The 26,780-nt window shown below is 42.0% G+C and overlaps 1 protein-coding gene across 2 annotated transcripts in view; it reads right to left on the bottom strand.

Annotated features, from left to right (window-relative positions):
- Window positions 1–1,185: 1,185 nt before the first annotated feature.
- The window catches only part of ptk2bb (protein tyrosine kinase 2 beta, b), a 29,030-nt gene continuing 3,435 nt past the window's right edge, over window positions 1,186–26,780 (bottom strand). The window contains exons 1-31 of one of the 2 annotated variants that reach the window (XM_026194352.2): window positions 26,027–26,163; window positions 22,539–22,774; window positions 22,148–22,326; window positions 21,945–22,032; window positions 21,505–21,584; window positions 21,224–21,286; window positions 20,556–20,610; window positions 20,270–20,410; window positions 20,044–20,118; window positions 19,857–19,958; window positions 18,764–18,881; window positions 18,596–18,635; window positions 18,470–18,501; window positions 18,311–18,352; window positions 18,125–18,222; window positions 17,924–18,005; window positions 17,717–17,817; window positions 17,451–17,566; window positions 16,456–16,556; window positions 16,021–16,110; window positions 14,111–14,315; window positions 11,714–11,819; window positions 11,564–11,623; window positions 11,353–11,475; window positions 11,060–11,212; window positions 10,784–10,819; window positions 3,112–3,130; window positions 2,953–2,987; window positions 2,614–2,748; window positions 2,410–2,490; window positions 1,186–1,906 (exon numbers count right to left, since the gene is read on the bottom strand). In XM_026194352.2, coding sequence (XP_026050137.1) covers window positions 1,691–1,906; window positions 2,410–2,490; window positions 2,614–2,748; window positions 2,953–2,987; window positions 3,112–3,130; window positions 10,784–10,819; window positions 11,060–11,212; window positions 11,353–11,475; window positions 11,564–11,623; window positions 11,714–11,819; window positions 14,111–14,315; window positions 16,021–16,110; window positions 16,456–16,556; window positions 17,451–17,566; window positions 17,717–17,817; window positions 17,924–18,005; window positions 18,125–18,222; window positions 18,311–18,352; window positions 18,470–18,501; window positions 18,596–18,635; window positions 18,764–18,881; window positions 19,857–19,958; window positions 20,044–20,118; window positions 20,270–20,410; window positions 20,556–20,610; window positions 21,224–21,286; window positions 21,505–21,584; window positions 21,945–22,032; window positions 22,148–22,326; window positions 22,539–22,736 — 2,970 coding nt within the window. In that variant the 5' untranslated portion in view covers window positions 22,737–22,774; window positions 26,027–26,163 and the 3' untranslated portion in view covers window positions 1,186–1,690. Of the gene's footprint in view, window positions 1,907–2,409; window positions 2,491–2,613; window positions 2,749–2,952; window positions 2,988–3,111; window positions 3,131–10,783; window positions 10,820–11,059; window positions 11,213–11,352; window positions 11,476–11,563; window positions 11,624–11,713; window positions 11,820–14,110; window positions 14,316–16,020; window positions 16,111–16,455; window positions 16,557–17,450; window positions 17,567–17,716; window positions 17,818–17,923; window positions 18,006–18,124; window positions 18,223–18,310; window positions 18,353–18,469; window positions 18,502–18,595; window positions 18,636–18,763; window positions 18,882–19,856; window positions 19,959–20,043; window positions 20,119–20,269; window positions 20,411–20,555; window positions 20,611–21,223; window positions 21,287–21,504; window positions 21,585–21,944; window positions 22,033–22,147; window positions 22,327–22,538; window positions 22,775–26,026; window positions 26,164–26,780 lie in introns of those variants that run through there. The other variant, XM_026194351.2, reaches the window with a different exon arrangement.

Consider the following 26,780-nt stretch of genomic DNA (forward strand, 5'->3'; position numbering starts at 1 on the left):
CCAGTTTCATATGCGCATTCACTGAACCCCTCTTTAGTGAAAAATAAAATATGATATTTTTTTTGAAATTCAAGACATAGATATGTTTTTTACTGGTGCACAAAATGAGCCATGCATGTCACGGCGGAGGCTCTGCCGAACCCCTGAGACTGACTCACCGAACCCCTAGGGTTCAATCGAACCCAGGTTAAGAACCACTGGTCTAGCGGATTAATGAATTTTGAGGTAATCCCCCTTCATTTGGCTATCCATTTTGTGCAACACACCAGTACCACTGGCAACAAAACAGCTACAGAGCATGATACTACCACCACCATGCTTGACAGTTGATGCAGCGTCGTTAGGTTTGAAAAGCCTCACCTTGATGCCTCCAAAAATACCTCTTGCTTTTGTGGCCAAATAGTTTAATCTTTGTCTTGAAATATATCTGTTGATTCTTCTTTGGTTGGCAACCTCAGTCTGTGGCGATGCAAAACTGGACAGTGACGCTTCTCGAATGCTGGTAGGTGCTTTGAACTTTCACCTTTCTGCTTTAATACCTGGCCCTCCTACACTTCATCCCCAGACAGCTATGCGCCTGAGACCCTGTCTACAATTCTGGGTAAAATTCTCTTCGTCTCACTTATAAATGGAAGTTGGTAAGTCCTACTGTCCACTACAAAGGACTGGGAATGAAAGTATGACTCAGATGCATAAATTGTGGTTGATGCAGAGGTCTCAGACTCATGTCCCTAACAGAGGACAACAATGAATTGCTGGGTCTTTGTGAGGATAATACTGTGCTCTTTAGTTCATTGGTTTAGTGTGAGTCATGCCACTTAAATGGCCAACTAACCTTTTAATATGGTCATTTTTATCTCATCCAGCCAAGGCACACATCCACTCCTCCCTCTACAGTTCACTAGAATCACTCATCCTTCTAGAGTATGGCTCAGAATTTGCAGTAATTTGATCACCTAATGACTCTTCAGCCAAACTGTGCTTAAGCTCCACGTCGTGTTTGTCATTTTAAAGGCAGTTTTCAGCGTTCACAAAATTCGCTACTTATCCTACAATCTTGGTTGGATTTAAGTGAAACCAGGTCGATCTGTCGTGGATATGATTTTTGGGAGCTTCCTTCACTGGTCGGTGGATTTTAATTCCCATGACTTTGTGCGATACAGCCAACCAAAGACGACAACAAAACGCCATTGATGCTATATTTACATTTCACTACTGACAAAAGTAAACTGTTCACATGTGTTTTCTTTTTTGCATGAAACATTTCCCATGCAACACATTTTATATTTACAAATACAACTTTCAAAGCAAATATCTGCGTCAACACTTCACCAATCACACACAGGTACAGTTATCATTTAAAATTTAGCATAACTGACATCCTAAACATGATGCAAGGGGACCGCAAAAGGAAAATGACACATTTCTGTATTATTGCATTACCTAAAAATACACATGGATCCATATGTAGCATCACATTTAAACTAAACTCTCATTAACGTGACAGTGGCTATCCAAAGTACCGGTGATGCTGCAGGATTCATTTCACTAATTGATCGATGTGATCCAACTAAAAATGCATGCTTTACAATGCACAAATGTTATTTTTGACTTTCACATATTAAGAAAAAAAAAAGAAGTCCCTATTTAGTTTGATGTGAAACTGAAAAAAAAAAAAATCTAATGTCTTTTAGGGGGGAGCCGGCTTTGCTAAATTGGCCCTGACTCTTGCTTGATCCACAGCATCCAACATGTTCTTGCTGTCCATAGCCAGAGTGTGTGCGGCAGCCAGCATCTGTTTCTTACACTCCTCCTTTAGAGAGGTTATGGCATTCTGCTGAGCCAACCGCATTTTGCTGATCAGCTCCCCCATGTCATGGTTCAGCAGCTTCTGGGTGCCTTCGATCTGCGATATTACAGAAGACCAATGGATCAGTCGTTTAGATTGGCGCTTTGATGACTGAGTTTTACGTTTTGCCAGCTCTTCGGCTGAGGAAATCTGGCGTTGCGTCAGTACTTTTGTGATGCAAAAATATGGATTCTGGGTGTCCCCCTCCAAAAATGTAAACTTTAAAGGCAAGTGTATCATATTTGATGAGTTTTTGTGACTTCTACATCAGTGCGATTTTTTTAAAGTAAAAAGTTTCAAGAAATAAACTGAAAAAAATGTTTTGTAGCAAATATTATATAAATCAAAATGCATATATTTAAAATCATATTTAATGTTCTTTGTTATGTCAGGAGGTTCACCGAACACTATTTTTAAAAAGAAAATTTAATTTTCTGGCAATTTTTTCATGGTTCGGGATTTAAAGGGATAGTTGTATAGTTTTTGTTTTGTTTGTGTTTAAAGGGATAAAAATGCACAGAAAGGAAATGAAATAATAAAATAATGCTGTCATACTGTACCTCAGTCCTCACAGACCCGTGTAACGTGGGCAGTATCTCATCCACACTGCTAATTAAATCTCTTAATGCCATCCCAACAGACTGTGGGCAGAAATCAATACAGAAATGACTCAGGAGCTTTGTCTTTGCATTTCAAAATGTGGCATTAAAGCAGCAACAAACTGTAACACTGAAGTGCAAAGCAGTTCATTTGTCTCAGTGTACCTTGATATGGGTAATGCATTGCTCTGGCTGCAGCCCAGCGATGTCATTCTTGAGCTGGACGACTACTTTGACCAAGTCCATTACGCAGTGATATACTTTGTCATCTGTGCGGTCAAGCTCAGCTGTGGGCGCAGGCTGAAAAAGGAGTAAATAGGTTTTAAGAACTGAAATACTAAATAACATCACAAGACACTTACTTAGATAAAACAGTGGCATCGATGCCCGTTCAAAAAAAAGGACAAATTATGAATAATTTTTCATCCAAAAATCAAAGCTATTAAATTAAATGATGTTTTTCTATGGCCTAAAAATAATTTTAAGAAAACTAAATCTGCTTACCTTTGCTGTGAGTCGTGGCGGCTTCTCAGGCACTGCTGTATGGCAGAAAGATGAAAAAGATGACAGATGAGGAGAAATAGCAGATCAAATACATAAGGAGCGAAGGAACATCTTTAGATCATTTTAGATGTGAATCTGTGAATTGCTTTGAGTGCTTACCAATCTCGATGTTAGCCGGCTAAAAGAACAAAAGAAGGATCTCATGAGGACGAGATGAGGAATTTTTACAATTCTACACTTTCTAATCAACAGCTCGCATTATGTATTGACAACAACGCACAAAAGTAATCATAATAATTGATGCTGCTGATAGTTATATGAGACCAATCAGCTGGTTAGTTTAAGCAGAGAAAAGCGCTTAAAAACCCAGTATTAGGTTTATGCCCCTGCTGCCCTAAATTAACGGTATTGGTAATTACCAAAATCATTTTTTGTGTTTCTGTATTGATTATTACACCAGTGTGAACAAGGTGTTTAATCAAATTGATATTTTTAATGCTAAAATTAAATGATTCTCGTTATCCATTAATTTTTAAATGTACTGTTTCATAAAAAGCAGGGAGGTGCTCGTTTCTAAAGGGACATTATTATTCTTTGATTAAGATGTCAGTTATTCATGAACAGGAAAATTCATTTTAGTGGTTGAATGTTATGCCTGATTAATTTGACTCCTCAGGGAAGTCCAGTATGCTGCCTCAAACTTGCACATAGAATGTCACTTTCAGCTTTAACAATTTTTTGACAGATTTCTAAAATATTTGCATGTTTTCTTTATGACAGGTCATCTAATTAATTTGTTAAACACTGCACATCATCTAGACTTGATAAATTAGCCTTTTAATACTGTTAAACTTTAAATGCTTAATTAAAGTGACAATACTCTTAAATAACACACTTCCTGTCATAAATGTATATTTCAAATTAAGAAAAAGGGGAAAGGCTTTGCAGGATATATCATGTGGATGCCTCATCAAAGAAAATAACAGTCAAATGACACAAACATACATTATTTTCTAGGGTTATAATAACACTTTATATATAAATATTTTATTAATATTAAATATATAATAATTAAAAATGTAATAACGTATATCATGTGTTTATTTTATGCGGCTCTGGACCTTTATAGTAGTTTTGGTGATACAAATATGTAGTAAAGCTTTAGTTGTAGTATAGTAGTTTAGTACAGTGGCCCTGTGAGGCCAAATGTGTTAGGAGGTGGTGGGTAGGTGTATTGTTGTTGTTTGGGTTTTGTTTTCCTTTTGGTTGTAGGTAGGCGAGGCGGGGCTTGATGGCATTCCAGCACACCTGCGACGCATCGGACGTCATCAGTGAGCGCTTTTAGGGAGCAGAGTCACGGACGTCTGGTGTCGGAGTATTGTCGCTGTCACAAGTGGTAACGAGTCAGCACAGGCTGCATCTGTTGATTTTACGCTGTGGGGCTGTATGTTTTAAAGGATCCATGTTTCGCCTGCTTCTCTTTGTCTTAGCCTGTTCCATCGCCTGCCTGCCTACCTAGGATTTTGTGTTGGCTATTGTGGATCCGCGACGGAGTGCTACGTACCATCAGGCGGCGATCACCGCAGCGGCTGTGGTTTGGGTGGTCAAGTAAGCTCTCCAACTCTCTCCGTCCACTTGTGTTTAACGTTCGGCTATCAACGGTACGCCATAAGCTCTGTTTTGTTCCCTGTTGTCAGGTAGCTCAGGTCCGTCTGCTGCCTACCTGCATACTTCGGCTCCGTCTCATCTCCTCGGTGTTTATCTCCTGGCACATTTTTATCCATCACTGTATATAGCCCCTTCCCTTGTAAATATTCCCCCCACTCGTGTATATAAAGCTTGCATCACAAACTTTTTTGCGTCCGTGTGTGTTTCTGCCACGTAATCCATCTGTGTAATCCAGCATACCTAACAGAATACTCCGACCATTTTGATGGATTCGGCAGAACACACAGGTCCCGCGTCCGGCGATTTACTCCAGAAACACGAGGAGTCTTTGTCAAGCTTGTCTCGGCAGTTGGCGGCGTCCGAGCAATGGGCGGGCCGGGTTAATGAGACCCTGTCGGCCATTCAAGAGACTTTGGCTCGGTTAGTTCCTCCTACTGTTCCCGCTGTTCCTGCCCCCCCGCCCGTACCGTCTGCCTCACGGGGTGTGGGCTCTGTTCGTGACCCTGCTCCCCCGGCTCTGGTGCCTTTTACGGGAGAGTTGGGCCGTTGCGGGGGTTTTTTGATTCAGGTTTCTCTGCTTTTTCAGCGGTATCCCCAAGCGTTTTCCGATGATGCTTTTAAGATTTCTCATGTTATCGGTTCCCTTCGTGATCGTGCTTTGGACTGGGCCGAGTCTTATCTCGCTCTGCATCCCGTGGAGACTGTCACGTATGAGCAGTTTGTTTGGGATTTTAAGGCTGTTTTTCATCACCCCCTGCGCTCGGATGAGGCCGCGCGGCAACTGCACGGCCTCCGCCAAGGGGGCCGGTCGGTGGCCAATAGAGTTTTCTATTGATTTCCGGGTTAAGGCCGCGGAGACGGGGTGGGGTGATGACGCGTTGCGCGGGGCTTTCGTCATCGGATTGAACGATCGCATGAAGGATGAGCTTGCCACTCGTGACGAACCGGAGAGTTTCGAGGCTCTAGTTAACCTGGCTATTCGTATCGATAATCGCCTTCGCGAGCGTGAGAGGGAGAGGGGTGGCCGGGTCCGTGCTGGGAGTGGTGAGCGCGCCGCGGTGCGCGCAGTATCCCGTCCCCCTCCCCCCGGTCCGGCCCGCGCACGGTCTCCTCCGGCGCCCGCCGCTGAGGAGCCTATGCAGTTGGGTCATACACGGCTGACGCTGGAGGAGCGTCGGAGGCGGTTTGAGGGACGGTTGTGTTTGTATTGTGGCCAGTCGGGCCATTTTGTGTCCACCTGCCCATTGCGGTCAAAAGGCGGTGCCCACCAGTAACTGTGGGGGTACTGGTGGGTGGCACTTCCTCTCTTTCCCAAATTCCCCGCATGCAACTTCCTGCTATCGTGAACACCGCTTCTGGCACTTTCTCCACTAACGCACTTTTGGATTCTGGCGCTGAGCAGAATTTTATTGACGGCGGTCTCACGCGGCGTCTCGGTATTGAGACGAAACCCCTGCAGGTTCCCGTCTCCGTTGTGGCTCTCACCGGTCAGTTACTGCCCTCCGTCACTCATGAGACTGAACCGGTTTCGCTGATTCTTTCTGGTAATCATCGTGAGGTTCTTCGTTTCTTTGTTTTTTCCTCCCCGGAGTCTCCCATCGTTTTAGGTTACCCGTGGTTCGAGCGTCATAATCCTCATATCAATTGGTCCTCCCGTCGCATTGAGAGTTGGAGTAGCCACTGCTTGTCTCACTGTTTACAGTCTGCTCTTCCGCCTTCGCCTGTCTGCTCGTCTAAGCTGGCGCCCGAGGAGGTGGATCTTTCGTCTGTACCTGAACAATATCATGATCTGGGGGCGGTTTTCAGTAAACGCTGTGCGCTCTCACTTCCCCCCCATCGTCCTTATGATTGTGGCATTGAACTGCCCACCAGCCGGCTGTATAACCTCTCTGGTCCGGAGAAGGCAGCCATGGAGAGGTATATTACGGAGTCACTGGAGGCGGGCCTGATTCATCCATCGTCTTCGCCCTTGGCGGCGGGCTTTTTCTTTGTGGATAAGAAAGATGGATCTCTCCGACCCTGCATTGATTTTCGGGGTCTTAATGACATTACTGTGAAGAACAAATATCCTCTTCCCCTGATCTCTTCTGCTTTTGAACCTTTACAGGATGCGGTCATTTTTACAAAGCTGGACCTTCGCAATGCGTACCATCTGGTGCGCATGCGCCAGGGAGATGAGTGGAAAACGGCCTTTAACACTCACCGTGGACATTACGAATATCTGGTGATGCCTTTTGGCCTGACGAATGCGCCGGCAGTGTTTCAAGCGTTGATTAATGATGTGCTTCGGGACTTTTTGAATCGGTGTGTGTTCGTTTATTTGGATGACATCCGTGTTTTTTCGCGGTCTTTTGAGGATCATGTTCAGCAGGTGCGCAGCGTTTTGCACCGCCTTCTGGAAAACAAACTTTTTGTGAAAGCGGAGAAGTGTGAGTTTCATGCTCATTCTGTGTCGTTCCTGGGCTATGTCCTTGCTAAGGGGCGGGTGGGGCCTGATCCTGGCAAAATCAGAGCGATCGCTGATTGGCCGACTCCTTCCTCGTGCAAACACCTGCAGAGGTTTTTGGGGTTTGCTAATTTTTATCGCCGATTTATTAAGAACTTCAGTCAGATCACCCTTCCGCTCACCCGGCTTACGTCCCCGGCTCGAGTTTTCAGTTGGTCTCCTGAGGCCGAACAGGCGTTTGCTCGGTTGAAGGAGTTGTTTTGTTCCACGCCCATTCTTGCCCACCCAGATGGTGTCAGACAGTTTGTGGTGGAGGTGGATGCTTCTGATGTAGGTGCGGGGGCGGTGTTGTCGCAGCGCTCGCCCGATGATGGCCGTCTCCATCCGTGCGCGTTTTTTTCGCGGCGGTTTTCTCCGGCTGAGCGGAACTATGACGTGGGTATCGCGAGCTGCTGGCGGTTAAGCTGGCTTTGGAAGAGTGGCGTCACTGGTTGGAGGGGGCGGAACAGCCGTTTGTGGTTTGGACGGACCATAAGAATCTCTCTTACATTCGGAGTGCGAAGCGGCTTAACTCCAGGCAGGCCCAGTGGCAGCTGTTTTTTAGCCGGTTCCATTTTACGGTCTCGTTTCGCCCGGGTTCTCGCAATGTTAAGCCGGACGCCTTGTCCCGTCAGTTTCCCCCCGTGTCTGAGTCTACGGGGGTGGTTCCGATCATCCCCTCGTCTTGCGTGGTGGGGGCCGTGACATGGGAGATCGAGAGCCTGGTGCGCCAGGCGCAGCAGCAGGATCCGGACCCGGGTTCGGGCCCGCCGGGTAAACTGTTTGTTCCGGCGGCCGTGCGCGCGCGTGTTTTGCACTGGGTGCACGCGTCTCATTTTGCTTGTCATCCTGGCGTGCGTCGTACGGTTTCCCTGCTACGGCGCTTATTTTGGTGGCCCGCTTTGGCGAGTGATGCCCGCGAGTATGTGCGGGCCTGTGACACTTGTGCGCGCAATAAGAGCCGTCACCTGGCCCCTCCCGGGTTGCTGCATCCCCTGCCTGTCCCTGGTCGACCTTGGTCGCATATTGCAGTTGACTTTGTTACCGGGTTGCCGCGTTCCACTGGTCACTCGGTGATCCTCACCATTGTGGACAGGTTCTCCAAGGCGGCGCATTTTGTCCCTTTGTCTAAACTTCCTTCTGCCCTGGAAACTGCTCGCGTGCTCGTGGATCACGTTTTTTGGTTACATGGAATTCCTTTGGACATTGTGTCGGACAGGGGGCCTCAGTTTGTTTCTCGGGTGTGGAAGGCTTTTTGTACTGCTTTGGGGGTGGGGGTGAGCCTTTCCTCCGGCTATCACCCACAGTCTAATGGACAGACTGAAAGGGCCAATCAGCAGCTGGAGTCCGCCTTGCGCTGTGTGGCCTCCTCTGACCCCGCTTCCTGGAGTGGTCATCTTGCTTGGATTGAGTATGCTTATAACTCTCTCACCTCGGCAGCTACTGGGTTTTCTCCGTTTGAGGTCTGTCTGGGATATCAGCCGCCGTTGTTTCCTTCTCAGGAGGCGGAGATTGCGGTTCCGGCCGTGCGGGATCATCTACGTCGCAGTCGGAGGATTTGGCGCCGGACTAAGGCGGCGCTGCTCCGGACCGTGTCTCAGACTCGCCGGGCTGCTGATCGGAGGAGAACGCCTGCGCCTCAATTCACCGTGGGCCAACAGGTTTGGCTGTCCTCTGCAAATGTTCCTTTGAAGTGCGTGGCCAGGAAGCTTGCCCCTCGCTTCCTGGGTCCTTTCACCATCCAACGCATCATCAATCCTGTTTCAGTGAGGCTGCAACTACCGGCCTCCATGAGGATTCATCCTACGTTCCATGTTTCTCAACTGCAGCCAGTCTCTCGCAGCCCGCTGTGCCCACCCGTGGAACCTCCTCCGCCCGCCCGGGTGGTGGACGGGGGTCCTGTCTATTCGGTCCGGTGGCTGCTGGATGTGCGCCGTCGTGGCCGAGGTTTCCAGTTTCTGGTGGACTGGGAGGGGTATGGCCCGGAGGAGCGCTCCTGGGTCTCTAGGGGCTTCATTGTGGACCCGGCGCTTATTGTGGATTTTTACAGGAGGCATCCTGACAAGCCTGGAGGACCGCCAGGTGGCGTTCCTTGAGGGGGGGATACTGTTAGGAGGTGGTGGGTAGGTGTATTGTTGTTGTTTGGGTTTTGTTTTCCTTTTGGTTGTAGGTAGGCGGGGCGGGGCTTGATGGCATTCCAGCACACCTGCGACGCATCGGACGTCATCAGTGAGCGCTTTTAGGGAGCAGAGTCACGGACGTCTGGTGTCGGAGTATTGTCGCTGTCACAAGTGGTAACGAGTCAGCACAGGCTGCATCTGTTGATTTTACGCTGTGGAGCTGTATGTTTTAAAGGATCCATGTTTCGCCTGCTTCTCTTTGTCTTAGCCTGTTCCATCGCCTGCCTGCCTACCTAGGATTTTGTGTTGGCTATTGTGGATCCGCGACGGAGTGCTACGTACCATCAGGCGGCGATCACCGCAGCGGCTGTGGTTTGGGTGGTCAAGTAAGCTCTCCAACTCTCTCCGTCCACTTGTGTTTAACGTTCGGCTATCAACGGTACGCCATAAGCTCTGTTTTGTTCCCTGTTGTCAGGTAGCTCAGGTCCGTCTGCTGCCTACCTGCATACTTCGGCTCCGTCTCATCTCCTCGGTGTTTATCTCCTGGCACATTTTTATCCATCACTGTATATAGCCCCTTCCCTTGTAAATATTCCCCCCACTCGTGTATATAAAGCTTGCATCACAAACTTTTTTGCGTCCGTGTGTGTTTCTGCCACGTAATCCATCTGTGTAATCCAGCATACCTAACAAAATGGACTGCAAAACACCAGCAATAAGAAAAACGCTGCAAAAGCACACAAAACACAACGGAAATAGAAAAAGCAGAAATAGGAAAAAGAAAACAGAAATAGAAAACACGAAAACATAAATAGGCAAAAACTGATTTCCAAACGCACAAGGGAAGGTTTTCTGGGGAGACAATAACCCGACGGACCAGTTGCAGGAACCAAACTATGCTAAGATTTGTGCTGGGAGACTCTTAAAAGAAGTGGAGGATCTATCGCAAAGAAAAGGTGAGCGGTAAGTGTGTTAGCCTAATTATTAGCCTAAAAATCCATACATTAATCATGAGATTAAAACACACTAGCATATTTTGGTTTCTGCAACTGGTCTGTCGGGTTATTGTCTCCCCAGAAAACCTTCCCTTGTGCTTTTGGAAATCTGTTTTTTCGTTTCCGTTTTTCCTATTTCCGTGGGTGTTTTGTGTGGTTTTGCAGCACTTTTCTTATTGCTGGTGTTTTCTTACAGTCCGTTTGGCCTCACAGGGCCACCGTACATCAGACAATGGCATGATAGATAGAAACTTATGCACCTGAAGTCTATTTAATAAAATATCTAATAAAAGATTTAAACTAAGTTGACTAATAGTGGTTTATACTGATCCCTGCAGGAAGTGTGACCTATGACGAAGCTCATTTTTCAGTGATCACAAACAGTCACAACTGGACTGACAACAATGTAAAAAAAACAACCCCCAAACATTTACTTTACTTTACATTTAATTTACTTTGTTTGTATTTTAGGTATCTGAAAAAAATTATGTCTCCATTGTAACTAAATTGATTCACTAAACTGCCTGTAATTAAAATTACACTCTGTACAGGAGCACACCTACCTCTGGATTGGCAGTATCTTCTAGTCCCATGGGGTCCTGAAAAGAAACAGGCAGGTTCATTTCATACAACAGAGATATAGACCCTCTCTTTGGAACTGTTATCAAGGGCACATTCAATTTAAGACTAGTGGGGCTTTTTGGATGGACAAGTAGGTTGGTATTATTTAATGGTGCCTCATTCCATGTAGCCTTCACAGCTACACTGCATTCGGACCCAGAGGAGGACAGAGACACAGAGAGGGGTTTGACAAAAGTAAAGGATGCTCTGTTCCCCACCAGCAGTCTCTCCTCCTTTTTCAGCCACTTTTTATCCTCCATCATCTGCTCTTTCTGCTTGCGGAGCGTTTCATGTATCTGGTGTTTCTCCCTCTGCCACAGGAGCTGGGCGTCTTCCTCGGTGTTGCGTTCCACTCTGAAAAACTCGTTCTCCTACAAGTACAACGATGGAGAAGTGTAATTACAATGTTACTAAAACAATCGCATGAGTATCCTCGTTCGACACAGTATAATACAGTGCTTTAGTAGGTTGTGCAGCTAAACCTTTAAAGGAAGTGCTTAGTGTCTCTTACCCCCATGCTGCGGCGCCGGGGCGACTTGGCAGGTAGTGCGAGAGTGTTGCTGGAGTCGACAGGAGACTGATAGTCACATGGGCTGGCTAGGTCAGGTGAGCTGGCACACAGAGCCTCATTGAGCTGCACAGATACAAACAGACACACACTTATATATGGAAAAAAATTAAAGCTACCTCAAAGGATGTGTCTAGAGGTTGCTTAAAAGTACCTGAATGTGCAGACCAATACTGAGTGTGTTCCCAAACCGGGCTGGTTTCATTCTTGAAGGCTTCAGGAAATGTAAAAGATTATAAAAATGTCATTTGTTACAACCAAATTTTAAGACTGAGCAGTAGGTAAACTTAAAAATAATTTATACCTTAGGCGGGGGGTCAATGTTGAACTTGGACTCGAAAAATTTGGTGGAACGCACTCTGTCTCTCTCTCTCTCCGCTTCCTGCTCCTTCTCCATCTTGTGGACATCACTGTTAAATTTGAGACACATTTTACATCATGCCTTTGTAATGCGTTCACAAAAACTTAACGTGTAGTTTCAGTTAGTCACTAAATAATGTAGCAACTTTATTTGTGTCAAGCCAGCTCTGAAAACCCAGTGAATTATTAGAACTAAGTCCATAATTTGCGAGACAAAGATACATTTTTTGTCATTTTCCTTTTATGCACCACCCCAGTTATTGTTTTACATCAAACCATCAAGTTGGCATTTAAGTCTAGACTTTCAGCTTTTAACTCAAAGAGTTTTACACAGATTTTACATGACCCTTTTGAGAATTACGGCCAATTTCATCCGGTGTCCTCTATTTTCAGAGACTCAAAAATAATCGGACTGTTTTATCTAAGTTAAAGATAATGTTTTTAAGGGCTGTGTAAAAATCCTTTGCAGTCAGTGCCTGAAGTTTAGAACCCATGGACATCAAAAAATGCTATTTAACCTACTTTGAGATGCTATGTATTCACTTTTATCTCCAGTAACTGAAAATATGCTCTTTTGACTGACTTGGCCACAGACAAAATATATCCAATCTTTTTGTTTTGAGAAATACTTGGGTTGTTTTTGTAGTATGCTGTTAAGTCAAATTGTTGAATGTTGTCACTGTGTTTCTTAAATTTGTAAAGTCTTAGTTCAAGCAGTAGGATCAAAGAGATTCCTCTGATCCTGACCACCTCTCCAGCCACTCTGAGGTTTTATTGTAGATACATTCTATCTGGAAGATCTGTTTCTTGTGTTGTAAGCTTCCTGCTTTTATGATCCTTCTGGTGAGCAGGAGGTCACACACACACACACACACACACACACACACACACACACACACACACACACACACACACACACACACACACACACACACACACACACACACACAGTGCCTTATCTTAGAACCATTGGGGGGTTTTACGGTGGGAGGTGCTTGTGTTGTGTTGTATTGTGTAAACTGTAACTATCATGGGAATAAATAGCTGCGAGGGAAGCTACTCTTTGAAGGACTTGGGCTAGAGATAGGTGAGGAGCATTAAGCTCCATAGCCTGGTTCTGACCAAAGCCTTTCCTCGTTAGCGAGTTAAAGACTGGTTGAAGATGTTCTGTTTTGTCTTGTGTTCTTCATGAGGAATAAGTCTCTAAACTAGTGGGGCCTGTGGAAACACAGACCCAACATATGCTTTCCTAGTTAAATTTACCCTTTTTAATTTTTCATATTTATTTCCTTTCTTATTCATAGCCTTTTCCTTTTTTGTTTTCTTTAGGTCACGAGCAGTTGTCCAAGCATTTCACTACATATCGTACTGTGTATGACTGTGTACGTGACAAATAAATTTGAATTTGAATTTGAATTTGCTTTGGGTCATAATCCATTTGCCTACTGATTAGTTTTGCAGCATTTGGCTGAATCTGAGGTCTGTACACTTCACAGTTCATCCTGCTTCTTCTATCAACAGTCATATCATTAATAAACACTAGTGACTGAGCTCCACTGGCCACCACAGATGCCCATGCCAGAACATTGTCTCCACCATGTTTGACAGCTGTTGTGAGGCTTTGGATTATGATGTGGTTCTAGTCATGGAAACAGATGTGTGTAACCAGTGGTTTGCACCTTGTCTATTTCCACTGAGGTCTACGTCTCTTGACTGGGACAGTGATACACCCACGTCCCTAACAGTGTTCTTGACTTGGTTAGATGATGTAAAGTTGTTTTTTTACCCATGGAAATAATTATGTCTGATTTAAAATCCAACAACTTTGGATTTTAACAGTTTTACTGTTGTTGAAAATTCAGAAGTATGATGGTGTCTTTGTCTAACAGATTATGAACCTAACTACACAGTAAAGGGTTGATGGTTTTCCTTATTTTCCATCACATGTATATAGACAGGATATATTCTCATATTAATCATGATGTCATCATCATGTAATCCCTATGAGCCAATTGCTCAAGATTCAGACTACTACAAACTTGTAGCCAATCAGAAGCCAATGATTGCTTCAGTTAATGGCTAAAGTGATGGGCTACAAGAATATAAAATTTAAAAAAAAGAAAAACTTCTCTAGTGGAGTCAAGAATAGAAATATGAAACTAGAAATGAGTAAAATAAACCTTTTTTTTAACATAGCACTATGAGGCCAATATCTGCTTATGCAGATAATCACAAACTTCAACTGAGAAAGATTGGGCCCACTGACCAAGCCTTAATTAAAGGATCTCAATCCATTTGTATTCTTCATAATCACTTCTTTTAATAATGCATAAAGAATTACCTGATCTTCATAACCAACTCAGTGAAACTGGGTCTTTCACTGGGGTCGTAGGACCAGCAGCGGGTCATGAGTGAGTAGAGGGCAGGAGGGCAGTTATCTGGTTTGGGCAGTCTGATGCCTTGCTCCAGCTGGTTGATCACAGCTCTGTTCTCAAGCCAGAAAAACGGCTGCTGTCCACCACTCATTATCTCCCACATACACACAGCTAGAAAACAACACAGAAACAAAAATAAGCTTGGGAATGTTCACCCTCCAGTTCATTATTCATTTTCAGATTGTGTAATAGACTACAAATAGAAAATATCAGGCAATAAGGATGAAATTAAACGCATTGACAATAGCAAACAAAGACAAACAAATGCCACCTGAAGCAGTCATTGTGGTGCTTGGTAATGGAGTTAGTAATAATTATAACTATTCATTATTCATGTTTTTGATTATTTTCATTAATTGCAGTTTTCAAAAAAGTTATTTTTCCACCAGATGAAGCTCAAAAAGCTTTATTTTGCTTTATTTTACAATAAGCCGTGTAAAATAGAATATTTCATGCTTGTACTTAAAAACAATCCATGGCTCTCCGACAGGAAGCAGCTGTTGGGTCAGAATCTACCTAATATAGTGCTATAATAAAGTGATATATAAATAAATTATGGTATGGTAATATATCTCAAGTTTTTAATGCATATCCTATAGCTTTATTTTAGCTATATCAGCCTTCAGTCCACTTTATGTCCACAGTTGTATCAGTCACTGTTGCAAAAAGAAATACATGAACTAAATAAGATGTATTTTGTGAGAAAATATTACAGATCTGGGTCAATAATAGTGTTTAGTTCATGCTTAAAAATTCATAATGGAAATCATAAGTATGGTTGAATTCAGTGCATGAAAACACACAGTGCAGAACAAATTCATTTTACATTGTTGGCCACATACAGCCCAGTTTGATCTTAAGTGGGCCGGATGAGAGAAACTCCCTTTTCTGTCATTGTAAAGATATTTAACTACACATTTAATCTCTAATATATTTAATCATGAAAAAGAAGTGCAATTTCAACAGCACCTATCAGTTTTTAGTCATTATATGGCTGCTTTGGGCTTAAATTGTAAGAGATAAATGTGAAAATTACAGAAAACTGCACAGACTGACCTGGAATTGGAAAATGTAACTTTTTTAAAATCAATTAACAGGATATATCTTTTTTTTTTCCGGGGACGAGCTGTAAAAATCATAAATTTTATAGCATATAATGAAAAAGCAGGAACTCTATTACTTATTTGCATTGGTTTAGTGTGAATGGCCATGGTCTTTATCAGTAGGAAGGAAAAGGCTAAAATTTATGCCCTGCTTCACATTTTCCAAAGTCATCCAGTGAGCCAGATTGGAGTCTTTGTCAGGCTTATTCAGGGTCACAAGGCCTGGGCCTTGTGTTTGTTTATGTTTTAGAAAAACTGATTTACCTTAGGGGAGGATATCAAATAGTCAGGCATCATAAAGGTAATTCCTCACTCTCTTAGGCCTCAAAGGTCAGAGGATGCCAGTGTTTCAGTACTTTTGTAAAAGCACTAGGAGTAAATACACATGAAAGGCTGTTAGGTTGGGATATTGAGCCTTCTGAGGCTTAAAATTCCCCCATGTAAACCATCAGTGTTTGAGCTAAAAAAGCAAAACAAAGAAAGGAAGAATAACAGTCCACTGTTATGTGTGTTTGTGTGCACGTTATCTGTAATGTAGAGCCATATCATCTTAAATAATCCCTGCCTCGTCATAAAACTGTGTAGCCCTTGTTTCGGTTGATTATTAACCAGTAACCTGACCTTTTTCTATGTGTGAGTGTTTCTTAGTCTCTTGTGCACCAAACCCTCAAAATGTCACCGTGCTGTTGAAGGTAAATGCGTAACAAGCTCACCAAACATCCACACATCACTAGCTGAGGTAAAACGCCTGAAATTAATGGATTCTGGGGCCATCCACTTGATTGGTAATCGGGTCACAGATGCTGCAAAGAAATTAGCACACTGCATTATAGTCAAGATAGTCAAAGCCATGGTTTTTAAAGATTTTTCCAAATAAGTTGATTAATTTGTGTATTTGTTTTAAATATTCTTTTATTTTTCTATTGACAAGGACACATAACAGACTGTGGTTTAACTGTGTAGATCCTTTAATCTAAAATTGTGGTCAAAATTATTACGTACATGACTTAAAACAATAATGTGAACAAGATCAAAATGTAGGAAAAACATAACAGAAGCGTTTACAGTTAAAGTATTTTATAAATCTAGCTGATATTTTATGTTTATTGCATGAAACATTTGTGTTAGTTCATGAGTGTCTCTTTTACCTTTGTAGTATTCTTCATCCTCTATGTACCTCGATAGACCAAAGTCTCCAAGCTTCACACAGTCCGGACTGGCGACTAATATATTCCGAACTGCTATGTCTCTGTGAGCGGACAGGATTGGAGGAAAGGTTGATATTTATGTTGGTACAGGTGGATAATGTAGGCAAGATTCAGGGGAAATGTAAATAATGCATGTTAAAACCTGAAATTGTGCACTTAAACAGTCTGCAGACACAACTCAATGGAACATGGTGTTCTGCTGTTTCAGTACAACTTTCCTCATTTCAATGTTTTAAGATTAAATAAAAAGTTTTTCCAAAATGTGACGACTTCATCACTCAGTCACACTAGAGTTAAAATACGACGGTAGGCTCCTCTCCTTGCAACTAGGAAAAAAGGCTGCATTCAATTTTTTAGCTGGTGGACCGATTGCAAATAGTTGCAGACCAACTGTGTTGCCTGCGTGGCACCCACTTTCAATCAAAAGGCGACTGAGTAGGATGCCTTGAGGGAGAAAACCCAACAATACAAATCCAACTCTTTGAATCAACTTGAGATATTATGTCCGCTTTGTTTGCCATGAATTAACAAAGAAGCATGCCTCACCTGGCCATCAAACTGCTTGTCACTACTTGAACCTCTGGAAATGGAGGACTATGTGTAAAAATGGCTGTAATTCTTAAGCTGAAAGTGTGGATTACATTTTAGAAGCAGACCCTCAAGTAGACCCAGAAGCCACAGGAGGGATTATATATCTCGACTGTCGAGAGTCGAGATATATAATCCCTCCTGGACTGGAAACTCCTCGGGATTCCCCAGGAGGAACTGGAAAGTGATGCTGGGGACAAGGATATCTGAAATACCCGCCTAAGCTGGTGCTACTTTTATGTCAGACCATGATCATTTATGCTCAAAGGAGGCAGAGCTTATAACACTGTAACCTTTCTGTTGAATAAAAGCATTCATTTTTTAATTAAGAAGAGAAAAAAATGTACCTGTGTACCATGTTAACCCCTCCGAGGTAGACGAGAGCTTTGCAGATCTGCAGGCTGAACAGCACTAAGGTTGTATTTGTCAGCTTTTCTTTGTTTTGAACCAGGTAGTGTCCCAGCTGCAAGAAAGTCAATAATGCGTTTAATCAGTCAGGAATTCACATGTGCGACATCTGCTGTGGCATCCAGAAGCTACACTAGTTTAAAAAGAAAAAAGAACATATATTAAATGCATATTTTCTATAACCAATCAGGAAATGAGGACTAACCTCCCCATACTGATAAAGCTCCATGACAATCCACACGGGATTCTCCTCTATGATTCCAATCAGTCTGACGATGTGGGGATGGTCGAGGTTCTTCATGATTACTGACAAACACAAACATCACAACTTATCAGGACAACTCTGTCAGTTACTGCTGGCACAGTTGTGGTGAACGTAGCAGCTGTTTTAGAAATCTTTTTCTCTGCGTACCTGCTTCACTCATGAATTTTTCCATCACGTCAGGTGAACAGTCTTTGCAGGTTTTCACTGCCACATTAACTCTTTCACCATTCTGTCCAATTAAACACATGTTACTGCACATTCACTTTGCGTGCTGCCATTTATTTCTAATGCAATCATGTATTTTATAGATGCTCTGTAACACACCGCGCTTAAACCCTTTAAACTTACAGCTTTTTTGTATACTCCGTCGTAGACTTCCCCAAAAAAACCCTCGCCGAGGATTCGGCCGAGAACAATGTCATTTCGGTCGATGCCGTATTTCACAACTGCAGAGCAACAGTAACAGTGAACATTAAAAAGTGAGTTTTCACAGGTATGATCCTGTAACAGAATTGAATATAGACTTTTCCGAACCTGATTTTGGCCTTTCATCAATCTCACAGTAGATATCTGAACCTAAAAATGCAAAAGATCTCATTTTTATTGTCTTCATAATAACGTCACTATTAAAAGGAATTTGGTTTTTAACTATTAAAAAGTGTACAGCATAGGTTGTTAAAATTCTGAGCTCACCCATACTGTGTCTGAGCGAGCTCGTCTCTCTGCTGCTCCAAGGAAAAGACAAAATGGGGGAAAGCCAAAGTCAGAAATGTTCAAATTAGAGCACTGACTGCATAAGTCAGTAAAACAGCCACTTACCCAGTAGGAATTTCAGGTAGGGAGGTTCTTGCATTGGCATCTAGGATAGGAAGTAGTAATGAGAATCCAGATTGACTTTTAAGAATATATTTCAAACAGCTTTTAAGACAATGGTCAATCTTTAAAAACAATATGTTGCCCTTTATTTAATAGATAAATCTTACACACCTCTATTTGGTCGGTGGATAACACTTTCATCTGTGTTGTTTTCCAAGCGGCAGTACCCGTCAATAAGATCAATCATGTTCTCAGCCGTAGCGACCGTGGCCACATTGATGGTCAGACGCTATCAATGAGGACACAATGGCATGTCACAAAAATACATAGACTGAATGGCCAGTTTAGAAAATACCAATAACTCATCAGCCAACCAACATGGCTGTTGGTGCTCAGCGTGCTGGTCTGAGTATTTTACACACTGAACTTTACAGAGAGTGGTCCAAACAGAGAAAATATCCAATGAGCAGCAGTTCTCTGGACGAAAATGCCTGGTTGACGCTAGAAGTCAGAAGGAAATCACCAGAGTTCGAGTTGATAGAACGGCACAAGTAGGTGTTGAATGCACAAGACATCGAACCTTAAAGCAGATGGGCTACAACAGCAGGAGACCACACTATGTGCTGAGGCTACAATTCACACAAGCTCACCAAAACTGGACAACATAAGATAGGAAAAAATACTTGTTTAATGAATCTTTAATGTTGCTGCAACATTTGCTTAGTGGGGGTCAGAATTCGGTCTAAAACACATAAAAGCATAAATGTATCCTGCCTTGTTCATGCTGCTGGTGATGCTGTAATTGTGTGGGGGAAACTTTTCTTGGTACATGTTGATCTAGCACCAGCTGAACATAGTTTCAACACCCAACACATTTGCTAACCATGCCCATGCCTTTCTGACCACAGTGTACCCATCTTCTGATGAAACACAACATGTCACAAAGCTCACTGCTTTCTTAAACATAGCAATGAGTTCACTGTACTAAATGGCCTCAGATCTTAATCCACTAGAGCAGTGAAATGCGAGATTCACATCATGAATGTGCACCCGACAAATCTGCATTAACTTTGTGATGTTAATATGGATCAAAATCTCTGAGCAATGTTTCCAGCACCTTCCCAAATCTGTGCCACAAAGACTCGAGGGAGTGCTGAAGAGAAAAGACAGTCCAATCAAATACCAACGAGGTGTACCTAACAAAGGAAGCTATTGAGTGACATTCCCTAATATTTCAAACTATAGGGAGGAATATTACACTTACTTGCTTCGCGCCCTCTATGTCAAGATTTAGGAGAGCCTTGCCATCGTTCTGCGATATGCATTGTACTTTCTTAATTTGTTTGAAGTCAGCTAAAAACACAGCCTGCCACACAAAAGGAATGAATGCAATGATTAAATTATGAAGTTAAACCTGTGTGCAAGATTAACAAAATCTTAATCACGCTTACAGCTGAATCCTTCTGTGTGCGTTGGCGAATTCCTCTCCCACCGACGACCAGCTCCACAGACAGACTCCAGCCTTGCTATTCACAAATAAAAACATTTGAAACATTAATACCTCAAACAGTAAATCTACAGATCTTGGAGTTCTGGACAAGCTTAACGAGGTCTATTTTGTTATTTATGAATAAGACACGATTCATTGCTCCAGATGAACATCATGTTCCTGCTCACCACTAGTTCACAAGGGAAGGCCTCTTCATCGTAGCTGACGAAATCTTTAAGCGTCTCAAAAAACTTGATCATGCAGTCATCCTCCTTGAGTGTTGCAAATTGCTGAAATGTTTGCTGAATCATCTTCCGCAGGGGCCTAGGCTGGATCACAGCCACAGAGATTTGAAAATGGTAAAACTTGCACTTTTGCACAATAGTGACTCAATATTAATTTGCAAAGGAAGTCTCATAAATTGTGGGTGCCTGTTTAGGTAGGACACACTAAGTCACGTTTAGAGAAATTTACCTTCATGCTGTTAATCAGTTGCTGTGGAAAGAAAAGGTCCAGGCCAACTTCTTTTCTAAATTGGTAAAACAAACAAAAAACCTTAGAAGAATATTCAGAATTAAAAACATACTCTAGAGCTTGAAAGGCAATCTATTGCTGATGTTAGCTGTTTGTCAAACTGTTGGTACTGGCATTTATAATGGCCAATAAATATAAATAAAAATTTCGGTTAAAGCTTTTTGGTAAGGAACAATAAATAGCTACACATATTTAGGGTGTCTCAAAGAAATAAATAAATGTAATATATAATAATGTATCGGCTTTTTAAATCATCATCATGTCATTTAAATTTTATATTGAGCTTGCATCAACCGGTATGCAGCCTGTTTGAATTGGTCCTGATTTTCCTTCATGCTGTGACGTTTTTTCTTTGTCTTTTGCTTAGTATTACATAATTTCCCTAGGGATTAATGAGGTATTCTGATTCTGATTTAATATTTAAAAAATGGTCTTTTAGTTTAATTCAAGGCATTTTTAATCATATTTTGAAGCTGAGGGTTCACAACCCATGAAGGGTCACTTTTAGGGTAACGTAATTAAACAACACCAGTTAAACTGGATCTAAAAGCCCTTAATGTAATATTAGAGCGATAACTCTTTGTAGTGTACAGAAAGTAAAAACTTACTCTAGCAGCTCAAAGTTAGATTTCTTTTCAAGACCTTTTGCATTCATGTCTTTGTAGAACCGCCTGTGAAAACAGAGTGAGAATAAAGATACAAAATGATTAATAAAAATAGCAGTTTAAGTATTCTATAGCTTTTGATCATTCTATTAAATACAAAGCACAGCAACACGGGTTAAGTTATGAAAGAGCCTGCAAGAGGGAGACAATTGGAAAGTGTACAGTAAATACACCCAGTTCAGTCACCTCACACTCACAGCGAGGTAAGGAATGCAGTGACTCACCTGATCTCCAAACAACCAAGCTGCAATGCCATCCCGTCACTGACTTTACTGGCATGATACTGCATGTAATCACTACGCACCTATAATAACATGTCAAAAATTTGAGTTTTATGCGAATACCAACAATAAAATTCTAAATAGAACTTCAAACAAAGTCAGTCAGGACTCTTTAAATCAAAAGAAAACCATTTCCACCTAGAGTGATTTTTACTTGACTTTGCAGCACCAACCCAATCTGTCATCAATGACAACAGGCTTCTTTAGTAGAGTTAGGTTGCAAAGTGACTTGCAAAGGCAGCAGCAAATTTGGCTAGGCTTAAGCAACTAAAGTAACACACTCTACACGAGATTTGCTAAAATGATGCACAGGATATCAGTTAAACAACAACAAGTACAATAGAGGCAGGAAGCTTTTATGACAGGATAACAAATACAGTTACCTGTTGGTAAAAATACACAAAGGTCGATCTGTCATCTTTGAATTTTTCCACAAAATTCACAGGAATGTATCTGATACGAAGGTCATATCTGTGCTCGAAAGGAAAATATAGATATCAGCTTACAAATAAAACTCAATACAATAAAGCTTACAAAAAGTACATATGTTAATTACAAGATTAATATCCTAATAGTCCATCAGTACCTCCACTCGGCTTCCAGATGATTGCTCTCATAGCGCTTCTCCACCTCTCCGACAGTCAGGTCTGGATGGAGCCAGTGAAGTTCTTCTGACTTCAGGTGCTTTAGCATGAGGCCATAGCATCCTGCGTGTTGAACGTTTGGCCCTAAACGCCCGCTGACCAGAATTGAACGAATGATAGCCTGAAGGAGAAAAAAAGAAGTTTAAAAAATACTTTTTGAAAAGATTTTTGGTCATCCTTCAGTTTATTGAAATTTCTGGTTTAAACTCGTTTAAATATGTAATAGCGATAAAATTATAACATTAAGTGGCGGAAACACGATTTGGCACTTCCCTTTTCGTCTTTTTTGACAATGAAATTCTCTTCCCCATATTTTCTGGGCTACATTCTCACCCTAATTTGCCAGGAGTTGTCACATTTCACCAGCTTGAAATTCTTGCCCAGGTTGTTGTTGGTGCTGAAGCACACTTTAAGGATTTTGACAGGTCCACCATCCCCAGAGAATTGTTCTTCAGGGCCAGCCTCTGTTTCATTTTGTCGTGGACTGGGCACCTTCCAGGACAGGGTGTCACCGGACATCACCTCATACATTGTCAAAGCTGGGTTGGCATCATCACATCAAAATCATCCTTTAAACAGAGAAAAGAAAAACGATACTTTATATGCATGGTGCTTTTTTATTTTAGATGGGACATCTGGGTAAACAAAAGGTTTAACTGGAAGAACTGAGTGATAATAATTTCTTCAAAAGAAAAGGACACACTGTTCTGTGAGTTGCTTCATTATACTACTACAGTCGTGCGATGCTTCACTTTGAAGCTGTGATCTTTTGCCATGTGGCTGCTATGATTCATATCATTTTTGCTGAGATATCCAGATTACATTCTTTCTCAACCAGATTTCAAGTGAGGACCTGCAAGGTTTTGGAGTAAAACTAATCGCTGCTCTCAAACCGTTTTGAGAGCAGCCATTCACAAACATGCAACAAAAATGTACAATGAAATATTGAATTCTTTGCATTTTCATCTCCATAATATTTTGCTACTAAACGCTGTTTCTCTATTAACAGCATTCCTTTTGCCACCTGTTAACTACCAGTTCATCCAAGTGACTGGATTTCTTCGACTTTGTGGAGACATTTGACCTTTCATCCAAGAGGCTGCCTCAGTTCAATTCAATTGAATTCAATTCCATTTATACAGCACCAAATCACAACAACAGTCGCCTCAATGCGCTTTATATTCTAAAGTAGACACATACAGAGAAAAATCCAACAATCATATGACCCCCTATGAGCAAGCACTTTGGCGACAGTGGGAAGGAAAAACTCCCTTTTAACAGGAAGAAACCTCCAGAAGAACCAGGCTCAGGGAGGAGTGGCCATCTGGCGCGACCGGTTGGGGTGAGAGAAGGAAGACAGGATAAAAGACATGCTGTGGAAGTTCTAAAACCAAAATAGTGGAGAGTCCCTTAAGAGGACATTTTTAGAAGTATAAAGTTAGTTAGCAGTATAAACTCAACCACCTACAACATTTCCAAGCTCCTTGCCAACATCCTAGCTCCCCTTGTGGGGAACACACCACAACCCACCATGAACGACCATGACTGAAAAGAGGAGGTTGCTTACGACACCTCTCAGCCACCTACAATGCAGTTTTAAAATGACTTCCCAGAAGCTTAAAACCCCAACTCACATCTTGTGTCAGGTGACCTCAATAGGTCGCGTGATAGAGTAAGGCGAGGTCTCAGAGCGATTTCATGTGAAACCTCTGGTGGTAATAACCCACATGTTTTTTCATACATTGCCTCATGTGATGACGCACATGATTCATAGTGGGTCAACAACCCTCTTATGGAGCTTGGACCCTCTTAAGGGTTTAAATACCTGGAGCTCCTGACCATTTGGTTTCAGAGCTGAATGAGCCGTCTTTTGGATAAGAGTTCAAAGAGTATATCAAAGTAAGACAGGTGAAACACTGTCACGAAAGTTAGAGGTCCAGTTGCTTTCTTTCCAAGGTCCTTAGGCTAACCATGACCTGGATCACTGAGAACCTACACAGAAAATCTGTCAGGCAAAAGAATAACATAATTCATGTTGCTTTGTTCAAACATACATTTTTAATCTCGTGTTTATGGTCATTATAAACTTTGTAGTTAAACTTTCTATTAATTTGGTGTTAAATGCCATTTGCGGTCCAACTGCAGAGACTACTAGCTCACCGGGGGAATGTAGCAATGTTTTTAACACAACTGTTGGTATGAATACCAAGGTTATGCATAAGCTTGGTATGCATACATTGGTATACTCTTTAGACAAAAAAATAATATATGTAGCTGCTGTGTGATGCTATTCTGTCAACATGGACCAAAATCTCTGAAGAACATTTCCAGAATTTTGCTGAATCTATACCATGAAGAATTAAGGCAATTCTGAAGGCAAAAGGAGGTCTGACATAGTACTTCAGTAATGGAGCGACTGTTGAGTCGTTTTTAAGTATAAGAAACTGGCTTCTTTGAGTTTTATTAAAGGATAACTTAGTCATTTGAAATTCTAGGAAATCTGTTTCTTCTCATTTATGTCCAGTATGCTATAGCTAGCAGGCAGTTAGCTTACCTTTAGAGCTATATATTGGCCTGTCACAAAACTATCAGTTTTGCCGTATAAGTTGTCTTTTGATTTCAGATGTAAAAACCTTTTACATCACAAATACTTGTAGTAATTTGGAAATATTGCAGTTGTCTGACACAGCAGGCCAGACTCTATAATGTGCATTTTCTGCAGCACATTTAGCATAGCACACATCTCAGCTGAATAGATGGTGGCACAGACTCAAAGGTGTCAGATTCAGACCCAAAAACCCAGCACCAGTGATGCTCTGTTTGGTACAATGACTCAAAATCTGCCTACCACCAAAACTGATAAGATATGCTAACTGCCTTCTGGTTCAGCATTACGTTGAGCATGCAGACCTGTCATTCTAAATCCAAAATACTAAAAATCAATAAAGACCCCTCCTTCATAATAATTGTTAATGTTTTATATATGTTTGTTTAAATCTAGTAAGGGCTTTAAGTCTCATACTATGATTTGCTCACAAGATTGGCATAGACTATATACATAACATTTAACTAAATCTTAATTCATTTTTTAGTGTTTTTTTCTTAAACCAATTTTAATGGTTCTGAAGCCACTGCAGCTTTTTTCAGCTGTCACATGACTAACACACCAAGACAGACAACCAGTCATGCTCATATTCCCCCCTAATCTAGGATCGCCAATTGACCTAACAAGCATTTTGGGACTGGAAGAAATCCACAGTGTACCTTGAGAGAGCAAGAGGAACAGGTAAACTGCACACAGAAAAGTACCAGCCGGTCGGCGGATTCAAATCTGAGACCTTCTTGGTGTGAGGCATCAGTCCCAAACACTGCACCGCTGTGCTGTCCTGAATTAAAATTATGGTTTGTTAAAACCACATGCGATGATAAAAAAAAAAAATCCTTTCTTTTTCATGTAGGAATATTTATCTATCCTCCAAGAGCAGATAGGAATATTTTTAAATGCATTCGAGCAACAGGAGATTCTGCACTGACCATTTGGGGATCTGAGATTTTAACAGTTCTTATGGCTGTGATAAAATAACAGCTATAAAAACACTTTTGGAATTAGACGATAATTTGCTCACTGTTCTGAAAAGCAAGGGTGCTGTACACCCTGTGACCAAACAGGTTACGTGACACAGATAAAGGCAGGAATTACCGTGTGAACAAAAACTAAATAAATAAATGCACAGAAGCTCTTACCATCTTATTCTGCCTGACCAATCAGAAACTGAAGGCTCAGCAAACAGAGCAAAAGAAACTAGCTGCAACATGCGTACCTCACAATACTGTCGATCGGAAAAGTGTCTTCTGTCTGTCATGAGGTGTTTCCGTACAAATGAAACTCCACGCTGTTAGTCCGTGAGGGAGCCGAGCAGCGTTAATTCTTTCAGGGCTTTCTGCTGCTTTTCGACTGTGTTTGTTAGCCTGAGGCCATGAATTCCCCAGCAGGGCTGAGTGGGTGTGTTTGTGTGTAAGAGTGTATGTGTGTGTGTGCGTGTGTATGTGTAGAAAAGAAAAAGAGAAGAGGAGTGTGAAGCAAAGGCAGCATGTTACACCATCACCTGGGTGTGGGCAGCCTGAAAGAGGGGTTCCAGGAGACAGAGTGAAGTTTAAAATTACTTCCAAGAAAAAGCATCCATGGACTGAACATGTGGATTCCACTGATAGCTGTCAGTAAACCTAAACCTTACATACTGCTACAAATGGCCAAACACCATTGCAAAATCCTTTGTGACAAAATATTTGCATAAGGCTTATTACACAGTATACCATGAAGGGTTTGACGTCATAGGGTCAACAACAACCACAACAACAGCAACAACAAGACAGAAAAAAAAATCATCGAAACAAGACCACTGGTTGTCGTAAGGTCTTAAACACGCTGTTGGGCAAGCGTGTGAGACTAGATTTAGTTTTTAACACTTCAACACACAAATCAGGAACAACGAGGCACAGACATGGACAGGTCCCTGTTTAAACTGGGCTTCTTACCAAGTATAAAGACTGGCTTTAAAAGCCAAGCAAACTATT

The sequence above is a fragment of the Astatotilapia calliptera genome, chromosome 15 (assembly GCF_964374335.1).
Source record: "Astatotilapia calliptera chromosome 15, fAstCal68.1, whole genome shotgun sequence".
Taxonomy (NCBI): domain Eukaryota; kingdom Metazoa; phylum Chordata; class Actinopteri; order Cichliformes; family Cichlidae; genus Astatotilapia; species Astatotilapia calliptera.